Source organism: Oenanthe melanoleuca, chromosome 5, assembly GCF_029582105.1.
Source record: "Oenanthe melanoleuca isolate GR-GAL-2019-014 chromosome 5, OMel1.0, whole genome shotgun sequence".
Lineage (NCBI taxonomy): Eukaryota > Metazoa > Chordata > Aves > Passeriformes > Muscicapidae > Oenanthe > Oenanthe melanoleuca.
Genome location: NC_079339.1, coordinates 2,222,632 through 2,247,104, shown reverse-complemented (window position 1 = coordinate 2,247,104; position 24,473 = coordinate 2,222,632). Strand labels below are relative to the sequence as shown.

The 24,473-nt window shown below is 35.3% G+C and overlaps 1 protein-coding gene across 1 annotated transcript in view; it reads right to left on the bottom strand.

Annotated features, from left to right (window-relative positions):
• The window catches only part of CCDC73 (coiled-coil domain containing 73), an 84,857-nt gene that overhangs the window by 8,525 nt on the left and 51,859 nt on the right, over window positions 1-24,473 (bottom strand). Inside the window, exons 11-20 of the mRNA XM_056492247.1 lie at window positions 24,252-24,326; window positions 22,517-22,555; window positions 17,176-17,311; window positions 15,860-15,939; window positions 10,439-10,567; window positions 10,028-10,087; window positions 7,467-7,571; window positions 4,033-4,143; window positions 2,388-2,525; window positions 653-682 (exon numbers count right to left, since the gene is read on the bottom strand). Of these exons, the coding sequence (XP_056348222.1) occupies window positions 653-682; window positions 2,388-2,525; window positions 4,033-4,143; window positions 7,467-7,571; window positions 10,028-10,087; window positions 10,439-10,567; window positions 15,860-15,939; window positions 17,176-17,311; window positions 22,517-22,555; window positions 24,252-24,326 (903 nt within the window). The remainder of the gene's footprint in view (window positions 1-652; window positions 683-2,387; window positions 2,526-4,032; window positions 4,144-7,466; window positions 7,572-10,027; window positions 10,088-10,438; window positions 10,568-15,859; window positions 15,940-17,175; window positions 17,312-22,516; window positions 22,556-24,251; window positions 24,327-24,473) is intronic.

Genomic DNA, 24,473 nt, shown 5'->3' with positions numbered 1-24,473 from the left:
AAAAGCTGGAGATACCTGGGTGACTGGAGGAAGGCTGGGATGTGGGAGGGAGTTACAAGAGCTGTGTTGGGCATTGGGTGTGTGGGGAGGACAGAGAATATTGCAGAGTGGAGGGAGGCACAGAGACAGCACTGCTAAAAAATGGGGCTGCTGCAGTGCTGGCAGAGTAGGGGATGTAGAACACAAATCTGCCAGAAACCCTTTCCTGCAGGTCACAGCAACATCCTGGTGCTCCCAGCTTTGCTGATTTGGGGAAGGGAGGAGTCATGGTAAATAGAGGAGGGTCCTAAAGTCATTTTCCTCTGCCAAATATTCCACCCTCAATTTGAAATTTCAGTGGGAATTTCTTTCTCTTTTCCTCATGTTTTATCATTATTTTCCCTGTCACTCTGATTCAGAAATTGTATATATTTTTCTTTTCTAGGTTTTTAATTATTTTGATTCTTTGCTCTACATTGCCCTGGCACTACATTTTCAAGCTTTTTGAATACAAATAGTAGAAATTTCCTTTTTCTTTCATGAAAGCTGTAATTGTCTTATAATCTTTTGTTTCTAGGAGCTCTTTCTTCAGACAGAAACACCAAGCACACTCTGTAACTCTGTACATTACTCTTGTGTACAGTAATAAGACAGTCACTGCAGTGGAACTTACCACATTTGTTGGTATGGGCTGAGCTAGTGACTGCATCTGAAACAAACAGGGCAAAGTGTTCACAGAAGGGCAGAAAGGTTTCATGATTCCTTTTCAAGTTTTCAGATGGGTTGAAGAAACCTACCTTTCAATAAATTCAAATGGCTGCTCAGCTCTTAAAAAATAGGGCCAAGATAAACTAAAATACCTAAATAACAAAACTTTCAAACTTGGATTTTAATTTTTTGCCTGTGATTTAGTAAAACCTAACTAAGAAACATATATATCCCTAAATATCCTTCCCCCCAACAGACTATTCCACAGTATGAAATTCAAACCTTTCTGAAAACCAGATCTCCCTGTACAGACACCCACAAAAGAATGACAGCAAGCCATTGCTTGGTGTAACCCTATTCTCTAGTGGTACCCAGCTGAATTACAAATTATATCCAACTAAATGTGAAGCATGGTAAGGTTAAACTAAATTGCAATCCAAGTCTGTAATGAGGTCTGACATTGCACCCTTCTTTTAAAAATGTCTTTTGTTTAATTACTATTCCAGAGGTGATCAGTGTGAAGAAGTTTAAGTACATTCTGAATTTCATGCCCCACAAATAACTACAGGGATTTCAGACTGCACTAGGTGTAAAAATAAGTATAAGCATATTTCCTTAAAACACCTGGAACCACAGGCAAGATCTAAATCCAAGCAAACACCTTTCCCTTTTATGTGTCACTAGACTCATCAGTGATACAAGGTGAAATTCCACAAATCAGAATAACCAATATGATCTGCTGCAGCTTCAATTTCTTGGCACTGTTCCACTCAGTCCAGCCTGCCTAGCTTTGGAAATCTAATGATTGTACAACACAAAGTGGTGTGGCAATTTGCCATAAGAGATTGTAAGATGTATATTTGGAAGACAACTGACTTCTTTTGCATTTATGAGCCTATGCTTTAAGCTTTCCTGCTTTCAAATCCATGGGATAATCTTAGTAAGCACCTGTAGTGTTTATCATGAATTTCTCATCACTTTGATTCTGCATCCTAAACAAAATCAATATTCCATTTCCATTCAAGGAAACAGTGACTTTTAAAAGATACACAATTTGCATTATTCCTTGTAGGGTTCAGCTTTGGCACAATGAATAATCATTTCAAGTCTAATTTTGTTTGCATTATTAAGCCCATACCACAGCCATGTATTTGTGTATATTTGTGTGTGAGCTACAAACATACATATATATGAGCATTGTGAAGAAATTGATTTTAAGTTCTTACAAATCCTAAAATATTTTTACCGTTTGTCATTTTACTGACAATTCATGGACTAGTCCTAAAATAGTTACCTTTCTTTACAGTCCTAGTCTTCCTATTTTCTTAACACTAAAAATAAGTCTGTATACATGAAAAATGAGTTTTCTCTTCTTTGAAGGACAGATCATTACTTGTTGGAAAATATGTCTGTGAAATAGGATTTAGTAAAGATAGGTTAAGATAACTGCTGTCTGTCAGGTAAAAATTAATTAATGAAGTATTACCTCAAGTTTCTGTGACATAAGCACCCCTCTTGATGAAAGGAGAATATTCTATAGGTACAGTAAGTTTCAATGATATTTAGGGTCATTGTCACATAAATTTTTAGGTTGAGCCATGTCAAAGGAGGATCAGTGGACATGACAGACAACATTAGAAAAACTGTCATATTTGTAGTTCTCTGACATTTTTACAAGACACACTGCAGCTAGAAAAAACATTTACCTGCAGATTTTCCACTTGCTCAGAATGCTGATTTCCCTGGGGAGGATGATAATCTTCAAGATGTCTGTGAAGTCCTTTAAGGGAATTCAGCTCATTTTTAATAGTCTGTATTTCTCTTCTCATGTTTTCCTCCTGTAATAATTGCAAATACACAGAGCACACAAACACTTTGCTGCATGTTCAAACAGGTAAACCAGCATTTTTCAAAGGTATCAACAGCTCAGCAAATGAAACTTCATCCTTAAAAGAAAGTATGCTAAGGAATTTCTTTGTACAAAGTCATTGAGCTCTTTCATTCAAACCAAAATTTTAACCACATTTCCATTATAGATTATAACTTTTATTAACTGGCTTGGGATTTTTTTTCACCATTTACTGCTACTAGCAACATTCCAAAAAAGTGAGATTTGTATTTGTAGCTTTCTTCTTTATTGGCTCAAAGATAAATGTAATAGTCAACACACATTCTCTACTTACATTGTAAAGAAACCACAATAATAAATAATTTGCTTAGCACTGTACTTCTGTAAATAGCCTCAAGTATCCAATGCTCCCTCAGTAAAGATGTAACAATTAAATTTTTGTATTTAGAACTTACTGAATGATCTTAACTACAACTTTTAAAAAGAACTGAAGGGCAATTTTACAGAAACACCTTCACTTAATTTACAAAGATTTCCAGACCAGTGTCAGATGATTTACTTTAGGAGACAACATTTCTAGTTAGCCATTACAGAAATGTGAAAAGGAGTAACAATTATCTTCTGAAGGATAGATGCAAACGTTCCTGAGAAATAAGCAGGGCAAATTCCCGTGTCAGTGGAGGAAATGATGGTATCAAATTATCCAAGGAATCAAGGAGATCAAATCTTCCCAGGGAACTGAGCCTCAGAACAGTTCAGCTGTTTTGTGGTCTCATGGTTGCAGTCATCCCCACAGTGGCTGCACTCCAAGGAGTGAAACTCAGACAACAGGATTACAAGGACAACTCCACATTATTCCCCCACAGCTTCCCTGGAAATCTGTCTACCAAAACCAAAACCTTTCTGGCAGTAGGTGCCAAGCACACAGAAATAAAAAAGACAGACTATTAAACAAATGCTGCTTAGAGTCTGGTTTCCACACATTAAGCAGATCTTGTCTTATTGAAGTGATATTAATCTTCCTACATCTAAACATGCATTTATTATTGCAGACAATTTTTACAGCTACAGTGTTTTGCTAATTGTTTTAGATTAAATAATTATTTCAGTATTTTTTTTAAATAATGAGATAATAGAAAGAATGTCAAATATAGAAGACAAACTATTGTTTAGGTGTCCACAAAGGTGAAAATTCACTAGGGGGACATACCAGACACACCTTTTCTTATCCCCTTGCATGCTCAGTCCACACTGAAGAATTCCTTTCAAATCAGAACTGCAGGAAGAGCACTGACCTTTGAGAGCACAGAAGTCAACCTAAATCTACCTTTAAAAAATATTCACTTCTAAAAGTGTCTGTATTACTGGAGAAGAAATGAGTTGCTTTTATTTCATTATTTCTGCAATATTTTCTTGGCTTTTAGGAATTACCTGAAATGCTTGACAACTATTCCAAAAAACTTTCAATGCTATAGCATTTAATTTAATAAACCTACATCATTTTTCCAAGTTTTCAGTGCCTTCTCGTGCTCATTCTGAAGATTAAGGAACTTTTCTTCATTTTCCTTTGCCTTCTCCCTTTGCAGCTCATTATCTCTTTCAAGGGCCTGCAATAAAATTAATTATCCAAAAAATAATCAATACCACATTAATGAATTTTGATGTGTTTTATGTTGCTTGGACCTTTGCTTCTAACATGCTGCAAGTGCCATACAGATCAGTGATAATGTGCTATCTCAACAATAATTTTCATAAATTAACAGAAAGGTGCTTATAGTTTAGCTAACAGGAAACAGGGGGAGGTTATGAAAAAAGAAATGGCTATAAAAGGGTATAAAAACACTTGCCATTATTCAGTTTCACTGCATAAGTTTTAATGTGCTGAAAAAGTAATATAAAGTCCAGAGATGAGAGATATGAAATGTAGCATAATCCAGAGCCACTGTACTTAAAGAAAAAACTACTGTATACTGACAGGAAAAAAAAAAATTATAATCAGTTTTTTCTGTCCTAATTTCTTTATTAACCTCTCTTATAAAATATACAATCTTTATATTCTAAAATGTGTCTATTGCAACATGAAGTATATATCTGATTATGCTTTAATTTATTTTTATTAGGTCACTGAAATAGGACTGCATTGAAATAACAGTAATATTAAGTTTTATACTACCATAACTGTACTTGCAACGTTTTTGGTTAACTCTTTCAGCTTTCTTGTGCTAAATTAAAAGTGTCTTGTGTAAATCAACTGCGACTTCACACTAGTGTCAGGTACTCTTGTAATTTTTATCCTGTCATATTTTTATAGCAAACAATATGGAAGGTAAGACTCACTGCGTTCCACTACCTGCCATATAGATGACACAAATATATTTGAATATGTAAGCATAACTTTAAGCATGAAGCTGTATGACCAAATATATATTTATTATTTCACTGAGCTTCTTTGAAAGTCCATGTGAAAAATGTTATGGAGGCAATACTTCAAACCAATTCCTTTTTACTAAATCTTTTAACCAAAAATGACTCCACTTTTTGATACACCTAGCACCAATTTTAAAATGCCTATGTTAATTTAGCTACAGTGTTAATAAAATTATATTTTACAGGTACTAACACTAGGAAATTTTTAACACTTTGCACTTTTGTACACATGGGAAAAGTTATGCATAGGAATACAGTGGATCTTCTTTGACAGATTATGTATTTCAAAAAAATGGGACAGTTCAGCAATACATTGTCTGAATAATCCCACTCTGATGTAGCATCTTTCATCCAGTTGTATAAACCAGGAGAGCAAGACATCCTCTCTTTGATGAACCTGTGCTTAACTCCAAGGATGCTTTTACTTGCACCTGAAATGCAACCTCTTTGGTGATGGATTATTATAATTATTCACAGCACAACTCTTAGGGCAAAACATCAGAAGTAGCAGATGTATGGAACTGATCACATGTTAAAGCCAGTTGTACAGACAGGGAATACCTGAATTCCTTGCATTCTCAAGTATTCTGTCATCTGTTCAAGAATTTTTTTTTTTCTAAAGTTACATATTCAGCTCCCTATTTTATAAATCCCATTTCATGTTTTTAAAAAATGCAAAAATGCAAAATAAGCAGTTAATATTGTCTCATTCCTTGGAATATTATGGTAATTGCATCAAACTGGAAAACAAGGTGTTTTACATCAGTATTAAGTAGTGAAGATTGAACCAAGAGCCTCTTATTGGTTATCCATGCCTTGTATTTATGCCTGAAGTTACCTTTGAGAACTGCACTGAAGCTTTGATGACCAGCAGTGTTTTTTACTGTAGTCAGAAAAACAGAAAACAGTAATACCTTCCCAATGTCTAATATAAAGAGATCCAAATCAGAATTAGCATAATTGCAACCAGAAATCAATTTTTGGCCTGCAAAACACAGACTTGTCCTCCATTCATACCTTAACAAGAAGAAAACAAGCCATACTTGTAGACATTTATGTGCAGTCTTCAAAGAGAAGATTCACAGATACCATTTACTGTTTTAGCTGGAGTTTTAAGGCATACAATAAACTTTATCTGAGAGGGGAAACAAAGCTCAGAAATGCTATCAGAAAAAAGCACTTTAAAATACATTTGCTGTTCAATAGTCCTGACACACAGGACTAAAGAGTTCCTGTATTATGAAAGTCATCAGTAAGGTAATATATGAATTATCTTCAGCCTCTGTTTTAATCTACAAAGCAATTCTAATTATCTTAAGAAATAAAAATAAAAAGCACATTACCTTCTTACTTTAACAAAAAGCAGGATGGTAGGAATAGCAAATAACCCAGCTGTTTCACTGGACCCAATATACAAATAACAGAAGCTACAGAAAATCATGGTACTTTAGGCAATTCTACAGCCAAAGGGCTGTTCAGTTAACCTTTGTAAAAATGTTGAAGATGCTTTAAGTCCTAGGGAGATTTTAGCCACTTTCTGATGGAGAATATAGCTCACCTTCAACCTTACTTGTTTCAAAAAAAACAGAAGTCCTATGTTTATATTGTGAAGAAGGCAAACTTACACCTGTTAAGAGCAAAATCTTAGGGGAAGTGAATAATTTCAAATTAGCATAGAAAGATTTATTTAGAAACAAAAGTATTCATCCACACTGGAAGTTCAATTTGAATTAGAGAGACAGAAAAAACCCAAGACACACCCACAAAAAGGACTGAACTACAGAAAGACTTTCTGAATTTGCCATGTCTTCAGAAGTTTAATTGTTTAATTTTTTTTTTCATGTTTGTGAGTACTTTGCTTGATAAATAAGCCATTTTTTCCACTTTTCTCAAAGGAAATTTATGTCTCCTGAACTAGTGGGAGGAGAGGCTGCTTAAATTTGCTTCTAAAGGGACCACTTCAAAAGTTTCCTCCCTAAATGTGCCCTAACCCAAGACAAAGAGGAACTGAGGAGTGCTGCGACTCCACACCCTCCAGCATGACTACTTCCCACCTCTAGCATAAACATGACACCAGAAAACACAACAAGAAAGGGCTAAAGATGCTCCTTCTTAGAGACTCTGCTTTAATAAAACTGAGGACAAGCTCCAGCTAGGAATGAAGATCTCAAATTTGAAATGTTGCCCAGAAATGTGTACCTATTTGAAAATTACAAGAAACAAGTCATAAGATAATTTGATTTCAGTAGTTGAAAGCAACCCTGTTCTTGTTGGTTTTGCCCTCTAGAAATGGCTGCTAAGGATGGCAATCATGATTTACTTTAGGGAGAGAAGAGGGAAAGCACAGCCTGTGCTTCAAGGCTCGTGCTGACAGTTAAGGAGCTGAGGGAGCAATGGAAGTGAGGTCAAAAGTTCTGAAAGGCACACAGATGTCTTTAACAGCCCTGGACTTTAAAAATACATAACAGATAGTAACAGCTTGTCTAATCACGAAAAATCTGACCTGATAGTCTTCTTTCAGTGCATTTAATTCACTTTCCATTCTAACATTTGCTTGGGTTATTCTCTGAAGCAGCTCCTGCACACACTGTAGAGAGCTGAGAATTTCCTTATTAATACAAACAGAATAGAATATATTGAGTAAGATTTTGTTTCTGGAGTTTAAACATTAGATAATTTATGTCTTTTATATGAATTTATTTTTATTCTGTCAGTGTTTACAAAATCATGTCTGTAAAAAAGGTACTCCAGCCTCAACACTAGGGAAATCCTGTAGGGAGAAATCAGAACAACACCCATTTTTTCTAACCTTTTACCTTGGAGAAGTTAACAGAATTTTAAATTACTGTAACATTCTTTTTCAGAGAATTTTCCTATAACTAAAAGGAAATCCACACAATCTTTACACATTCTTTGGTGCGAATCTGGATAAAATACATCAAATCCAACCCTGCTGTGATTTCAGTTCAGGACAATCAGAATAATTTAATCTTATCATAATTCAAAACAAATTATTCCATTAATGGATCACCCTAACATGAAATTATTCTGTATGTCCTGAATTAAATCCTAATAGATGTGAACTACCACCCATTAGCTTTGCATCATACAGTGCAGCTGTATCATATTTTACTGTCAGGGTCTGAACTTTTGTGGTACTTTCCTCAAGATTGTATTATTACTTCAAGAAGGGGAAGTTGTAAAAAAAAAGCCACCCAAAATGAGCTGATTTGAGCTGATGAAGGTGCCATGAGTGCTGCCATGAAGCGTGCTGCAGTCTGGAGGAAACTGAGCCATTTTCTATTGAACACTACAAAACACAATGCCAAAGTTTCAAAGCCGGAGTGAATGACCCCGACAAGCCAATCAACACCCTCTTAAGATCACTTACAACAGTAACTAAAGAAGACCTGCCCAGAAAAAAACCAAGAATTTCAGGCAGGAAGGAATCTTAAATGTGCTCATTGAGAAAGGAACATATTATTAAAACAAAGTACTTTGACGTACTTGCAAACTATTTTCAAATTATTCTAGTTTTGATTATACTGGATACACAGATACAGCTAATAAAAATAAAATCAATATTTTTGTGTACTCTCATTCCTTTTCATGCTGTATAAATAATATTTTTTCACTGAAGCTAATTTATTTTTACTTCAAGTTTACATCCAGAAGACTGAACTGCAGAGCTGTGGAATGGCTTGGCCAGTACCATCCCACAGGCCAGTAGCAGTGCCATATCTTTTAAATCTAGAACAGTTTTCTCTCAAATACACCAGACTGCTTCTCTGATACAGGTTAGTACAAATCAGTTGCAATTTAGATGGTATTCTAGCCTAAGTCCAAGAACCACTGAAACCAACATTTCAGTTAATTGAGGTGAATTGTTAGTGCTCCACAACCCAGAAATCCCTGCCTTCTAACCCAAGCACTCAGAGGAAAATAAAGCTCATTTCTACATTAGAGCTCTCCCCAGACTCTACCAAACCCCTCCATAAGTTCAAACTAACCTACCAAACAAACCCTAGCAATTCACACAGAACAAGAGAGAGACACAAACCAGAATCCTTCTCTTAGATAACACATAGCAAATAAGCAAACAAATTATGCTCCATGTATCTCCATAGACATGCTTTTAGTGCTTTCAGGGCTGGGAGAGTAATGAGGCCTGAGCATCTCTCATTTTTTTCTGTGTGTTTATTTTTAGAAGCAAGCTCAAAATGCAAACAGAATTTTATAAATTGGAAGAGTGCTGCTGGGTGAGTGCTCTGTGGGCATGCCAGCAAGATACTGCTTTGTCCCTCCCTGGCACCAAGAATGATACACTTCTCTGACCTGTTCCCTTCTGTGAACTGCAGAGGGAAAATCCTCCAACTGTTCAAGAAAAGGTAAAAAAACCCAACCACCCTTTTCAGGCTTACTGCTCTGCACAGCAGTGCATTATGTTATTATTACAGTGAATTTTTTTTTTTTTTTTTTTTTTTTTTTTTTCTACATTTGATACTTGACTCCTTAGCCTTTTTTTAAAAAGAATTTTTTTCTGGAACATACCTGAATTAGCAAGAAGACAGTCATAACTCCGCTCAGGAATCTAAAGGTGTTGCTTAATAGTCTAAATGTTTATGTTCTGTGTGAATGGAACATCATTTCTTCTGACACATTTTTCCCATTTTACCTGGTTGCAATACCAGTAATGTTAGAATAAATTGTTGGCAACCAGAAAGCAGCACAGCCAGCATGTTATGCCAGCCTTACTGCTTGTTTATACTGAACCCCCATACAGGAAAGTGGTTCATAGGAATGCCAAATTTCTCCCACCTGAATTCAAAGACAAAATGTAAGACTTGGAATAAAGTGTCAAACAATGCACTTTGTTCTGGTAATACTTTTTCTAAATCCTGAGCAGTAAGATACCACTTATGCCAGTATTAAAATATCTCTGAAGTGTAAACAAGTGAAATTAACTAGTTTTTGTAGCTTAGTATAATAAGAAACCTAAGTATGAAGTACAGCACCTATATTCTTAAGTGATTTTTAAATAGCAAAGCTGCATTAACAACTCACCAGCTTTTCTTCTTTAATGTGAGTGTTTTCTTCTTGAACTTTTTTACTGACTGCTGTTTCCTTAAAAAAAGGAAAGAGCATGAAGAATAATAAAAGGCATTTAAAATTACTATTTTAACAATATTGTATTACTGTGATATAGTGAATAACCGTGAGGCTATTTAAAGAAATAATACATTATTTTTAATGTTTTCTTACCTAATTTTTTTACTATGAAATTATACTGATATTCATAGCACATTTATTTCTCTCAAAAAGGTTAGAGTGGAAATAGTTTAATTATATTGTACATGCAATATAGTAGAAAAGAATCCCTAATCTGTATCCATCAGAGATCACTGCCAGCATGTTTGCTGAACAAAAAACAGAAAATATTCACCAAAACTTTTATTTGTGTAAAATCCAAAATACCATTCTGATTTTCTGCTGCAGTTCTTGAAACTGTTTTTCCTTCACTGCAAGATTGATGTTTTCTTCTCCCACCCTGTACTGAGAGTTGACCTTGGACCTTATCAAGTCTGTAGTTACTTTCTTCAGCTCCTTAACACAGGAAACGTGTATAAATAGTTCATCCAGTATAGGCATTGCAATTCAAAACAGAGACAAATCTTTTAAACTATTCTGGTCATGCCCTAACTTTGAAATAATGTATGGAAATAACAGAATAAATTAGAGGTACTGAAATGTAAGACTGACTTAGTAAACTTCAAACTTGTCACATGTGACTAAAAGTTCATTTTCACAGGTAAAATGTTATTATGGCAATTTTACTCTGTTTGAAGTATTTACTTAATCATTTTGTTATTTTCTCTTCCAACAGGTATATCAGAAGTGGACATTGAGTTGGTATTGGTAAAATATTCTTTACCTATATATACAATAGGAATTACTATTGTAACTACTGTGTACTTTCTTGGGAACAAGAAGGAAAAAAGGGAGAACAATGATTATCTGGTAAAAACAGGAACTGGCTATAAATTTGGAGGATCTTTGCTTTTCCTGAAACATTAATTACTTAATCTCAAGAGAATGCTAAATTAATTTATATTAGAAGGTTCTACAACATGATGCCTTTGATTTTATAGCCTTTATCCTCTTTTAAATATCCTGCAGCTTTTTTTTTTTTTTTTTTGGTATCTGTTTTGTAACCAGTTTATGCAGAGCTCCTAGTGCAGCAAATAAACAGCAAACTCTTTGATCTCATTAAATTACAACTTCTAGTTCCTGGAGCCATAAATATTGTGCCCTGCTCTCCCCCTCCCCTCCCATCCTGGTGCAAGGTAGTCTGTTTAATTTCTCTCTCTCCTTGAGCGCTCTGACGTTTACTCAGACAAATAGCAGAGGTTATGAATGCTGCTCACAGATAGCATCAGGAATTCTCCACGATGCCATAGTGGTGAACCAAGCATTCAGAATGCTCATAGTTTTATCTAACAACTAAGTTTGGTCTGTTTAACTTTTCTTCACAAAACTGGAATTTCGGTTATCACAGACAGAATTATCACAGGTCAGTGGTTTAACTGTTCTGGACAAAATCATAGAACAGTACAAAAGGAGAAAGAAAGATTATGTTGTAGCTGAAATTCACAAAGTTTTATGGAAAATACAACTATAGGTAGTACTTTTAAATAAATCATTTTTTGCTAGAGGCTTTATTTCTCACGTGTTTTAGCCATAAATAAATCTAAAATGATCTAGTAAGTCCTAAGTGTACTTGCAGAATTAGTTACAGAACTGAAAGCCAGCATTCTTTACAATTATTCTATTCTGTAAGCTAGCTGGGTTTCCCCCATCTTTTGCCATAAAGATGTATCTCAGTTGTACAGCTTTTACTGGAAGGCTCTGTAATGAACCATGCAAGGAGAGCTCCTGCTGTCAAGTGGCAGAAGGTGCAAGCAGCTCTAACTCTGTGCAAGTGCAAAGGTGCACACAGAAGCAGATGAATGGCACAGAGAGCACAGCTCACAGGCTGGTGCCACACAGGCAGGTGCAAATCCTGCCATGGATCTGATGCCAGGTGTTTTCCAAAACTCGGGTTTGTAGTGTGCAGAAAAAACTCATTTTGTCATGGGGAAAGCACAAGTCACATAAATAAATCAAGCCCTTGAAGTAGAAAAGATGACTGTACTTTCTTCTTTGTAATGGCAGGTGAGTGCTAATAACTCAAACCTGCTAATGCAATGCTATAGGCAGGAAAAACAAAAGAAAAAACCCAATCAGAACCCAACACAAACTCCCAAAAGAAAAAAAAAACCACGAAACCAAAAATAATGGCAAAGTTTTTCATGCTGAGTGAACTCAAAAGGCTTGTAGCTGCAAAAAATATTTTAAAAATAATTTTCTACATACATACATGTATTTTCTTGTACTCTGAAATTAAATAAAATGTCACCCCAGAGTTTGTGCTTTTTTTTTTCATGTAGCTTTCTTTCATTGGTAAAATTACAAACAGTATCCAAAAATCTATAAAATATGTTGAATGTGGAAAATAATTTTATCAATTCTGGTATGTGCTGAGAGAGAATGATAAGGCTTTAAACCTATTCCCTTGATCTGTTGCTAGCAGCCAATGCCCAGGGACATGGCTTCAAAAACACTTTATGCCAGTGTAAGTCAAGAGTGTCCCAAAATCCCAGTCTTGGTCCCTAAACCTGTTTTCCTTCTCCCAGTTGGTGTAAGCTTTTTTGGCTAGGTTTTTTGGGGGGTTTTGAGGTATTTTTATGGTTTTTGGGTTTCTTTCATCAAATCTAGTTTTGTTCAATACAAAGTATAATTCCACTCTCCCTTGAGGCCACAGAAATACATGTCCCAGCATAAAGAAGCAGTGGAAAAGCAGCCAGCACAGGCAGATGTAACCACTTCCCAAGACTGATACTCTATGAAAACTTTACCTATATTAAAAATTAAACCTATATCTGCTTGCTCTCTTCCTAGATTGCTGCAACCCTCTTGTAATCTTTTGGGTCTTGAACAGCAGAGGTTTTTTTTAAGCAAAAGAATGAAACAGAACACATCAGAAACCTTTTTCTTGAGCACATATCAATGCAAGCATTTTCACAGTGATTGAAAAGAATCCTACCACACTGAGTATCAAAATGTTCAAGGCCTAAAACAAATGTTACTGAAAGGAAATTTTGCCACAATCCATTACATTACAATTTAGGACTTGAAGCAGGCAATGTCCAGAGAAAATTACAACCTTGTTAAATAATATTTCTTTCCTGAAACCCCAGAAGACAAAAAGCTGTGCAGAATAGACCTCAATTTCACTCAAGTTTACTGTTGCACATATTTAACATCCTCATAACACACTTGTAATTTCATTAAAATTGGAGATTGGTTTCTTTTTTACCCGAAAATGTTCAATAGTATTCACCAACTTCACATTCCCATTAAGAACAAATGTGTGAGATCATCCAGGTCTGAGTGAAAGTAATGGCTGTGATAAGAGCTGACAACCAAATTAAGATTTTAGTACCATGGATAGTCATTCCCATTCCAGCACTGAGGCTACAGAGGAAAGAAGTTTAAACCCAGAAGTTGTCAGAACTGTTAGAGGTCAGTCAAGTCTCCAAGCCAGATAAAACCAGCTTCAGAAGTTGCCCCAAATTATGTTGTTGATATCATGACTTCTTTCAGCCATGAAGCAAGTGAAAACAGCCTGGTAATCTCTTTTCAAAACTCTTCTAAATATCCCAGTTCAGATTGTTCAGAATAGGATGGCCAAATACTAAAAATCAGTAAGAAATTCAGAAATAACTACAATAAAGGCATTTCCTGCTGAACTGAGGAAGCTGGATTAAGTTTCAGTTGGCCCCCTCTTTCTGCTTATCTAACAGTATTTTATTGAAAATTCATAACCCTTCATGACCTTAAGAATCAAGAGTACAGCTAAAAAAAAGAGTGAACCAAATATGTTTGATTGCTGGAGTACATAAATCTCAATTTCTCTCTCACACTTATGTTACTCACAAATATCACTATGTAAATTTTTCTTAAACATTTGTTTTCTTACCTTTCAAATTACTTCCCTCAGAGAACATTAAGTAATTAATTTTTCTCTGTTTCTCACCAAAAGCAACAAATCCAATTTACTGATGCTGAAATATTTCTAAATCTCACTTTTTTATTTGCAATATACTACAATAAAGATATGCTGCATTTATAAGAACACTCCTGTTTCTGTCACAAGGAAATTATTTCCCATTTTTTAAAGGAATTGCACAGTTGGAGTGTACACAATATACAGGAAAAGTTGCTCTCAGACCTTCAGAATTATGATGTTACCAGCATCCTAACAAACATGGCTTTCCTACAGAGGAAAGTTACCACCACTGACACCTTCCAATATTTTTGTTTTTCTTCCATCCATCAAATATTTCTGATAAATATATATAGTTTTCATACATTTGAATTTCAATTATGTAGCTAAATAGCATTTTTAAATACTGTAAGACCTAATTGTGATATAGAAATTAGTTTTTCCAGTGTTCTGCTTTACTGTTACTACAGATTTCAGTCTACTTTTATGATGGTAAGTGTTCTGAAATTTTTGATCACCTCAAAACCTGAACTTTTTGACACTGAGATTTGGAATTTTATATTATAGTATATAACTAAAAAAATCCAAATTGAATTCCTGATTAGTTTTTACTGTGGCTAGAATATCTCCATATAATAAATACAAAAAATAAGTAAAGCGCTGAAGAAACAAATAAAAAAAATTCTCAAAACATCTATATTTCAAGATAAAATTAAATTTTAAGTCTGACTTTTAGTGCAATAATACTCCAAAGAACTTTAACAATAAATGTTACATGCTCTTAAGAAGAAAAGAAACAACAATAGATTCAGGGAGGATTTTCAAGTTCTGTTGTAACTCAGGCAAAGAAAGGTAAACAGGTAAACATCAATTTTTTTATTAATATTACCCAAAATATAAAATGGTCATAGTCCCTTTTCTGCATGTACAAACTATCTTCTCCCCCTGCCCTTTTTTGTTTTCAAAAACATTCACAAACTTGGCAAAGATTCCATGGCAATTCAAAGTAATCATCTGGAAACTGGGGATTAACATGAGGCCAAGAAATTGAGATAATCATGCATTTGATCCCTACATAAAATCTTTACAGAATCTAAAGGAGAAAAAAAAATTAAAAGGAAGGAAATAAAAAGATAAGGAGATGTGGTGTGGAAAGATACTGAGTTTACAGAACAATTCTGACTTATGAGCATCCTTTTGTTTTTCTCTTGTCAGCTCTTAAGAAACAGCTCAAAGGGAAAAGAATGTTATTCTTCCCACTGTTACCTATGTTCCAGAGTGCAGCTCAAACATGTACTTGGCAAAGAGGAGTTTCTGAATAGAAAAGAGCTTAGTGACAACTCCTTTGTAAATAGAATCACCATAATCTGATGTCTCAGCTGCCTTGTCACAAAACTACCAGCTCACTTCCATGGCATCTGCTCCTCATGCTGCACCTCTGACTAAACTGAAAATCTTCCTCATCAGATGGAGAAGAGATGGCAGCACAGCACAGGAAGCAGAGAGGTTACTAATTACTAGCAAGAAACAAGGAGGACCCTGTAGAGGTAAATAAAAATTCACAGGATACAGAAAATTCTCAGAGCTGCTCCAGTTCTAACTGAAGTGTCTGTGGAAGGTAATTTAGCCATTAGTCATGGAATGAAAAACAGTTCTGCTGCTTGTCCACTACTTCTATTAATGCCTCAGCAGCTTTTGAAGACCCAAAGAATGACAGAATCACAGAATATTCTGAGTTGGAAGGGACCCACAAGGATCATTTTCCATTCAGAAATGTGCACTGTACTTACTTCCTTCAGATTATTTATTTCAGTCTCTTGTCTTTTATTCACTGATGCTAGTTTCTTATTGTGCTGTATGGCTTCCTGCACTTTAAATAAAAGTTAAAGTATGTTAACAAATAATTTCACATTTGAACGAATATTTGATTTATAACTGAAATATATGTCATTTTAGTAGGACTTTTAATCTTCATTTTATTTTTTAAAGCTTTGCTTGTAATTTTCTGATGAGTTTAATTATTTTCAGACAAACACAGAACACAATGGGTCACAGAACAAAATAATAACAGATGCAGAGTTATATGCACATAGGCCATGGAAGACAGAAAAACATCAGAGGATAGCACAGCAGAAAACTCTAGGAGTAACTTTTACTCCTGCTGAAAGGGAAGGGAACTTTTTTAAACTTTATACAGATGAAGATGGCACTGGGAAATTGCTTGAAATTCCACAATAAAGAGCTTAAGATATTTACTGGTTCCTGTACTTTCAGACAGCTCTATTCAATCTTTGTGTTTTGATCCTCTGAGGTTCCCCTTCAACCTTTTCTATTTTCTGATTCATCTTTGTTCACCCCCAATCCTTTTTCTTTATTTTCCCCAATGGTTTTCTGGAACCACTTGAATACAAAAACTGTAGACTCCCAGAATGTCCTCTCCTTTTCTGCTAGAGATGGTCCACCATGGGGAATGATAGACAACAGCCTCACTGCACAATAAGCAGTTTTGAAGTTTTGAATATGTGCTTAAAAAATTAAAATACTGATGAATGTAACTGCTATCTTCTGATACAACATAGGAAAATTCCCCAGAAAAACATGCAAGCCAAAACTGGTAAAACTTTCTCCTATTTTTCAACAAAAGTCATGTGCTCATTCTCCAGCTTTGAAGTACAATCAGCAGACATTGCTTAGCCAGTAATGTGCTGCAGTTAAAATTTTTAAAATAGTATACAACAAGTAAATTGAGGTATTGAAATACCACAAACATACATAGAATATGTTACCAGTTTATTCAAATTAGATTTGAAAAAAAAAATTAGTTTCAGGAAGAAACTAAAATTTTGGTAAGATTCAGTAAATGAAGAGGGTTTTTTTGTGTTTTAGGGTTGGTTTTTTGTTATTGATAGTTCTTCAGTATACTTTCCTGTGTGGTCACACACATGACAGTAGCAGTGGATCAGCAAAGAGCACTGAGGAACCTACCAAGATATCTGATGCTTGCCATAGGGGAGCTGCTATTTTTCTGAGTTTTCAAGTGTCTCCAACTCAGTGCTGTGAGAGCCCTGCAAACCCAAGTGCTGGAGGACATTTAAGGCATACATACCACTGTGCTCTAGTTTGCCATGAACACATTTTACAACTCCAAACCGAGATGCAATAGTAGCATAGCACCTCTCAACTTCATTCAGCTTCTTATGATGCTCCTCTTTTGCTGTTAAGTGCATCTGCAACTTTTGATCCTGTTAGGAACAAAAATGAAGCACCCATTTAATGACAGTAAGTAGCTCTGCAAGTGCTTTTAGTATAATAGCATAAATCCAAAATCATTCCCAGAATGTTTCAGTTGTCTATTTCTTATCTAATGATCTTTCCCATTTCCAAATAGCAGGAAGAGAGACAGAGTCATCATGATACTCAAAGGATTTGAGCACCTGACATTTGAGGAGAGGCTGAGGGACCTGTGACAGTTCAGCCTGGAGAGGAGCTGATAAATGTCTATATACCAGGGGAGGTGTGTGTGTAAAAGGAATTAAGAAATCAGTCAGACTCTTTTTAGTGGTGCTCACAGACACAAAGTGAAAGACAGGAAATTTAACTTAAACTTGAGGGGAAAGAAATTTGTTGTAAGGGTGGGCAAAGACTGGAATAGGTTGCACAGGCAGGCTACAGAATCTATCCATGGAGACACTTAAAACCAAGACATGGCTCTGTGACACTGGCTCCACTGACCCTGCTCTGAGCCATCTCAAGAGACTCCTGACAGCTTCATCCACTCCAGTTCTGGGCTTGTAAAAAATGACACAGCCAAGGGCAATTAGGAGGGACTTTGGGTATTTGACACACCTAAATAAGGGAATTTCAACACACCTGCTAAAAATCAGAAGTGCATCAACTACTTCAAAGTGGTGACTTTGATTCAGATTAGTGAGACTAATGCAAATTAATACCCCATGCTTCCCAGACAAATATAAATAACCTTTCAATAAGTAATTCTTAACTCTGCAGTATCAATTAGCAGTTCTAGTATCATGAAATATGATGGAATCACTTTGTGTATCTGTAGGGGAAGTATCTAACTACTTTTATAAGCATCTAACACTTCATTTTACTTCCATTCACATGTTGGCCTAAGTAATAGCACAAAGAAAACTCACATGGTAATTAAGTACAATATATTTAATAAATTTTACCAATTTCTCTCATTTTGTAGAAACTGTTCAGTGACACATTTTTTTAAAGCTACTTGTTACCCTTGTAACACTAAGATTTTTGTGCTCTTTATACTGTATTTTTGTTGACTGTTTTGTAGGTACTATTTGGTGAATTTTAAAACTAATTTTCTCTGAAGAAAATGGGTTAAATTAATTCCTCAGAAAGGATAACCATTTGTTTTGGTATCTAATCTATTTCCAATCTACAGTAGAGCAACACAGCAATTAAAAGGAACTGAGCCAAATTCATTCCTGTGTGTAAATTCAAGTTACACCAGGATGCATCTGGCCCAGTCTGTTTGGCTTTGGCAAGGCTCCATTTCCACACAGTAACAAATGCAATACATGTCCAGGCATCAGAGGATAATAAAAGCTGATAGTAATCAAAAGAAATGACCACCATAAGACTAGCAAAACAGGATATACAATACAAATTTCTCATGTTTTATAAGGTATGAAATTAAACACACTATGGGCAAATGGAAAGTCATAATGGAAGCACTGGTAAAGAAACACCACCACTTACAGAAATCACTGCAAGGAATGTTCTTATACTTTCTCTTTTTCCTATTCATAAATTAACTGTTGAAGATCTGTGCTTAACTAATGATAGGAGGGGAATTTTAAAACAAAAAATAATTAAAAGGAAAGATTTTCTTTGTTTTTCCTGGTAGTTCCCTCAGGTATATTTATTCTAAGAAATCAATGAACAGGGAGACAGCCCTAATTTGTGGCAAGATCTGAGGGGTTTTGCAGTTTTTAATATGTATTTTTTCTTAGTGTCATCCCAATTCCTTTCTTTAGTCAGCAAGATAGTGTTAGTCCCTTCTCCTCTGTCAAAAAGTTGAAATATGCTTTGCTACTTCACAGGGCTCTTTCCAGGGAAAAAAGGAGCTGGCCTGCTCTATCTGCAAGAGTTTTATTAAGAGCTTAACACTTGCCTAAATATGATTTTTGATGGCAGGCTGCCCTCCAGGCTTAATGGGCAGAGAAATAAAAGCCCGAGTATGTGATTCGTCTCCTCACAGAGAAAATGTTGTAAACCATTCTTCCACAGAAGACAATCAAGAAACACCAGGAGACACTGCAGGATAGGGAGTGGATGACCCTGGAGTTGGAGTGAGACCCAGAGAATCTTGGTTCTTCTTCCTTAAGTCTGATAGTGCAAGAACAGGAATTATTGCCCTGCCCTCCACCAGTAATAAAGATAAGCTGGGATGGGGAGTGGAATTGATTGTGGCCATATGGCTTGTTGAGGCACAATGATTTCTTGGTGGAACTAGACCCGAGAAATAGCTCAGGGTCAAGTGGGTGACTGGAGAAACACAAAGGGAATTGCTCATATCTCAGAGATATTCTGGAAATGGAGTCACTAGTCAGAGGTACTCAGTGAAGCAGAAGGTGGTAATTGGGAGGTGAAAGTGTCAGAGAAACAAAGGAGATGCAATGGCATGGAGACCTAAGGCAGGATCACATGAAAATTATGCAAAGGGCTACCAACTGCAGGTTTTCGAAATAGGAATTTTTTTCACAACAGTTCCTCCAGCTCTCACTGTTTTTTTACTTAATAATAATTTGGTTTAATTTATATTGTATCACTGCCTCCTCACTGTGCTTTTAAACAACATAGGATCATTACAGGCAAACTCCTAAAAGACGCAGAAAGGAAACAAAAACAACATTCTTACCTTAGATTATTAACAACAAACCAACTTCTCAAATTTATTTAACATTTTGCAGTAATTACTTTTTCATTAATTTGATGACGACATCTGTATTAGAAAACTAAATGGTGGCAGGGAAGTTCTCAGGAAATGCCTGTACTGTTGTTAAAACATCCCTGAGACATTTTGCTCTGTGCCCAGTAGGACTTGATCCTGGGCACAGTTCAGGTGACTGTCTGCTGGGAATGATGTGGGATATTTGGATCCAAATTCCCTTTTCTGAAGAGTGGTAGGGTTTAATCAACTTAGACCACTTCACTGCAGCTTCACTAAATGGTTTCACATACATCTAGTTTCCAATAAAAAACAGTAAGGAAAAACAAGAACAGATGCCACATGCGGAGAGTTTTGGCATTCTCTAGTCTATCATCCCTCAGGAAACCAACACCTGACCATTTTCCTCCAGTTACTTCCTAATTTCAGCAGCAGGAAAACAAATACAATACAGAGCCCACACTCAAGTGTATTCTATCAAGTGAACTGGCTTTGTAGCCATCCCCTGCAGCCTCCTGACTGCATGAGATCTACTGCCCATATGCAGTGAGGTGCACAACAACTGCACACTGCATCCAATAATCATCCAATAAAGACAAATAAATCATAAAAGACCAAAAATAAAGCCTTTATTTGTTTGTCTCTCTTCCAATAAGAAGCAAAACCATCCACTATTTCAAAATTATAGCATATGTGGTAAGAATTATGTCAGCACTACTTGCATAAATTTAACTGGACAGCGTGGTGTTTATGTGAAGTATTAACATTGCATATACTATTCTAAAGGAACGGATTTAAAGGAACAAAAACAGAATAAAAAGCTACATCAGTAAGGCACACCCAGTCCCCAGTACACACAGAAGCTCCTTCACTGACTGGCAGGGTTTCTAAGGTGCCAGATATAAACTGAACAGCACATCTGCTTACCCTCAAAACACACACCAGAGAATAATCTAATCTGCCTTTAACTAAACTGAAATAGAAATGGGTCTCAGATAAATGATTGGTTCAGAATTTCATCAATTTTATTTTAAAACACTGCCATTGGTAATGACCTACATTTACATGGGTGGCTACTACCCTGATCCCTTGAACATACCACTTATTTCAGTGCAACCACTCAGGGAGTAAAGCTGGTAGAATCTGACCTGGTCTAAAACTGCATTAGCCCACTACTGCAAAAGGTTATAGGAAAGAATTCACTTTATTTACCTTGTGGGGTATTTTGTTTTCATCATGTCATATCTCAGAGCATTTTCCCTAAATAAGTCCCAACTGTACATGTTCTGTTTAGTGCTCCATGCAAAAGAGGATTTCTAGCATCTTGCCCTCACTCAATAGCATTTTAGATTACCATACTCTGTATCAAAGCAAATGCTTTCAAAATATTCAAATGATCAAATAATGAAAAGTTTATAAACATAACAAATACATTTGTTTAAGCAGCATAGATGCATTTCCATCCTACAGAAAAGGTGTTGTCCTTTGAATATTCTCATTCATGTGGAAGACTGAGCTTGTATGTTATGAAAGAAAGATAATATGTGAAATGACCTAAATGTAAGTCCAATTATTCTGTATATTTTCAACACATTTTTAAATCAGCTGCATTTTAGGAATAAATACAAGTTAAAAGTGAAGTTAAGACAAAACACATTTTATGTTGCCTTTGATCTTTAACTTGTAGCCTTATCTCCCGGGTCAGAGGGCACATTATTCAATTTCACCATATTTTGTGTAAAACCACTGTAGCGTTGAAGATGACTTTCAGTACAAATGTCATGGTACTTAAAGCTAAACTGGACTCTAGTTTTTTGAGCTTCTTAATTAAAATCACAGTTTGTAATGGTCTGACAATATTATCTTTATTCTTTCCAGTTGAGCAGCAGCAGAATTTTCACAGCATTTATTCAATCAAGCCTAGCAATGTTTCTGTAGCTCACTCTTTCACTTCCTAAAACAGACAACAGGGTTCAGAGCCACCATGCTGTCACTCTGGGTAAATTTATTCCCTGTGTCAAAGGGAGTAAAGCTGTACTGGATGAAATCTAAACTGTGCAGGGAAACTGATGTTAAGAACTAATTCTGAGGAGTAAAAAAGAGTGAGAGGAAAACCACCAGTTTTTCTTAAAACCAAGAACTGCTAGGAATTCTCTATTACTTTTTGAGATTATTATGCTAGATCCTATCAGAGTAATAAAATTGTTTAAATGACATTCTATTAAAAAATCTTTAATCTAATCTATAAAAAGAACATATGTACCAATTCTACTTTAATTCAGTGAGGAAAAAATACCACATGATGAACAGTAGTTACTACACTAAAAGTCTAAAAACATTGCATTTGTAAGATTGTCAGATATGAAGCTGATACCTCTTTGTGTTATTTCTAATAATTATCATATATGATTTAAGAATTAAAGTCAGCTAACAGTGGATTATACCCTAAGCATACTCTTTTCATTAAAGCACTTCCTTCATTTTTTACTTTTTTTTACTTTTATTATTTTCTTACCATTTCATTCAGTTTCTTTTGTAAAGTGTATTTTGAAATCTGTAAAACAACAGAGAGTTATTCATTAAATGGTATTTACATTTTTTCTGACAACAACCTGCATAATTGAGTCTTGTTATACCTAGGATTTAATTGCATTTGTTATTAACCCATCCAATACAGTAAATTAATATTTTGAATTAATGATGGCACAATTTCATTTATTATTAGATTCACTTTACTTCATAATGTTACTTCAATACTTAAGTTATGTAAAAACCACTTTACACTGATTTATTACTAGAGAAGTTTTGAAAAAGTGCATAAATCCTTGTGTTTTCTGACAGGCATCATAAAAATAACATGCAAATGGACCACAGTCTGTAGATCCTTAGAAATAAACAGAGAAGAAGACAGAGGTAGAAATGAAAGTATTCCCTCAACTACAGGAATAGAAGTGTGTCCCCTGTTGGGAAAAAAACCAAAACCATCTTATTAGATATTCTAAATGGTAGCATATAAAGATATAAGGTACCAATCTCACATGCTTTAATAATATAAGGCTGACATTAGAAGATATTAACACTATTTAATACCCCACTGACAGAGTATTTTGATTTGCATAATAATTAAGAGGGAAAAACAGAGCAATGTTAAAGAACCAAGAATGTACAAATATTATAAGGAAAATATTATTTCTAGGAAAAAGCCTAGAGAACAACCATTTTAAGGTAGGGTTCTGACTGTACAGAGAAGAATACAGAATTTAATTGAAAATTCTTCATTCTTGCATTAGGATCATTTCCAAACAATTTTCCTGGGACTACATGTCCATTGTCACCTCCTGCTTCCTCAAGCCACAGCAGAATTTTCTAGATCTGAACTGTACTTGACACAAATGCTTGGTCTTTGAACATTCAACATTTAAGATAATTTTCTTTTAAATTTGGGGGTTATCTTACAAAAGAAATGCCAGTGGGATCTTTCATTACTCTTGTTATCCACATATTATGCTCAGCCAACCATGGAGGGATGGATTTTCTACATCATCTGTGCTCTGCCAAGGTCTGAGCAAGGCAACAAACTCCTTACAGCTGTTTCTGAGGTCAGCCATGAGAATCAATTTCTTTTGCTCCTTAAAGATATTCCATGTTAACTAAGTGATTAAGCAGTCTGCTACCAAGTAAATGCCTTCCATTATAAGAGAATGTTAGTAAGAACCAACAAAGTTTCAAAATCATAGTAATAATCCATTTTGTTTTCAATAGAATTATTATTCCACTCAGTTTTGGGTTGAAAAATAATTAGTTCCTGGTAATGCATTACAATGCAAATGTGTAAATGCAGAAACTTCTCAGTGGAACAGAGGAAAACACCAAAAAACACAGGGAGCCCTGCAAATTGGAGGCCCAGGGGAATATTTAGTTCTGTTTAGAAGCCCAAAACCAGGGATCTCAGGTAAGAAAACAAGAATGTGAAGAAAGAGGAAGGCTGTGGAAATGAAAAGAAAGCACATTTCACACCCTGTTTGGACTTTCCCTTCTTCTGCTGGAGGAAAAGAACATTAGCTGGAAGGTTAACTTATAGTCTTGAAGACTGGAACAGAAACTCAGTGTTACAAAGTGAGCTGTACTAGAAATACTAAACAATAAGGCTTAAAGGCCCTCTTAAAACCAGAACATTTCTTGCTAGTAAAAATCCTAAACCCAAAATTCTTGCATTCCAAGAAATGTTATTTTAAAAAAGCAACAGTTACCTGTAATGCTTTTAATGTTTCTTTCAGTCCATCAATTTCTTTTTCCTTTGTTTCTACAGCAAGTTGGTATTTTCCCTTTCAACAAAAGCTGTACTTCAGATTTTGGGCAGAATAAATGCATTTACAATAAGAATTTACCAAAAAGAATGTTACAAAAATCAAGTGTTACTCTGCTATTCACAATTCACTAGTGAATAATTCAGCTAAATAATTTTAAAATGT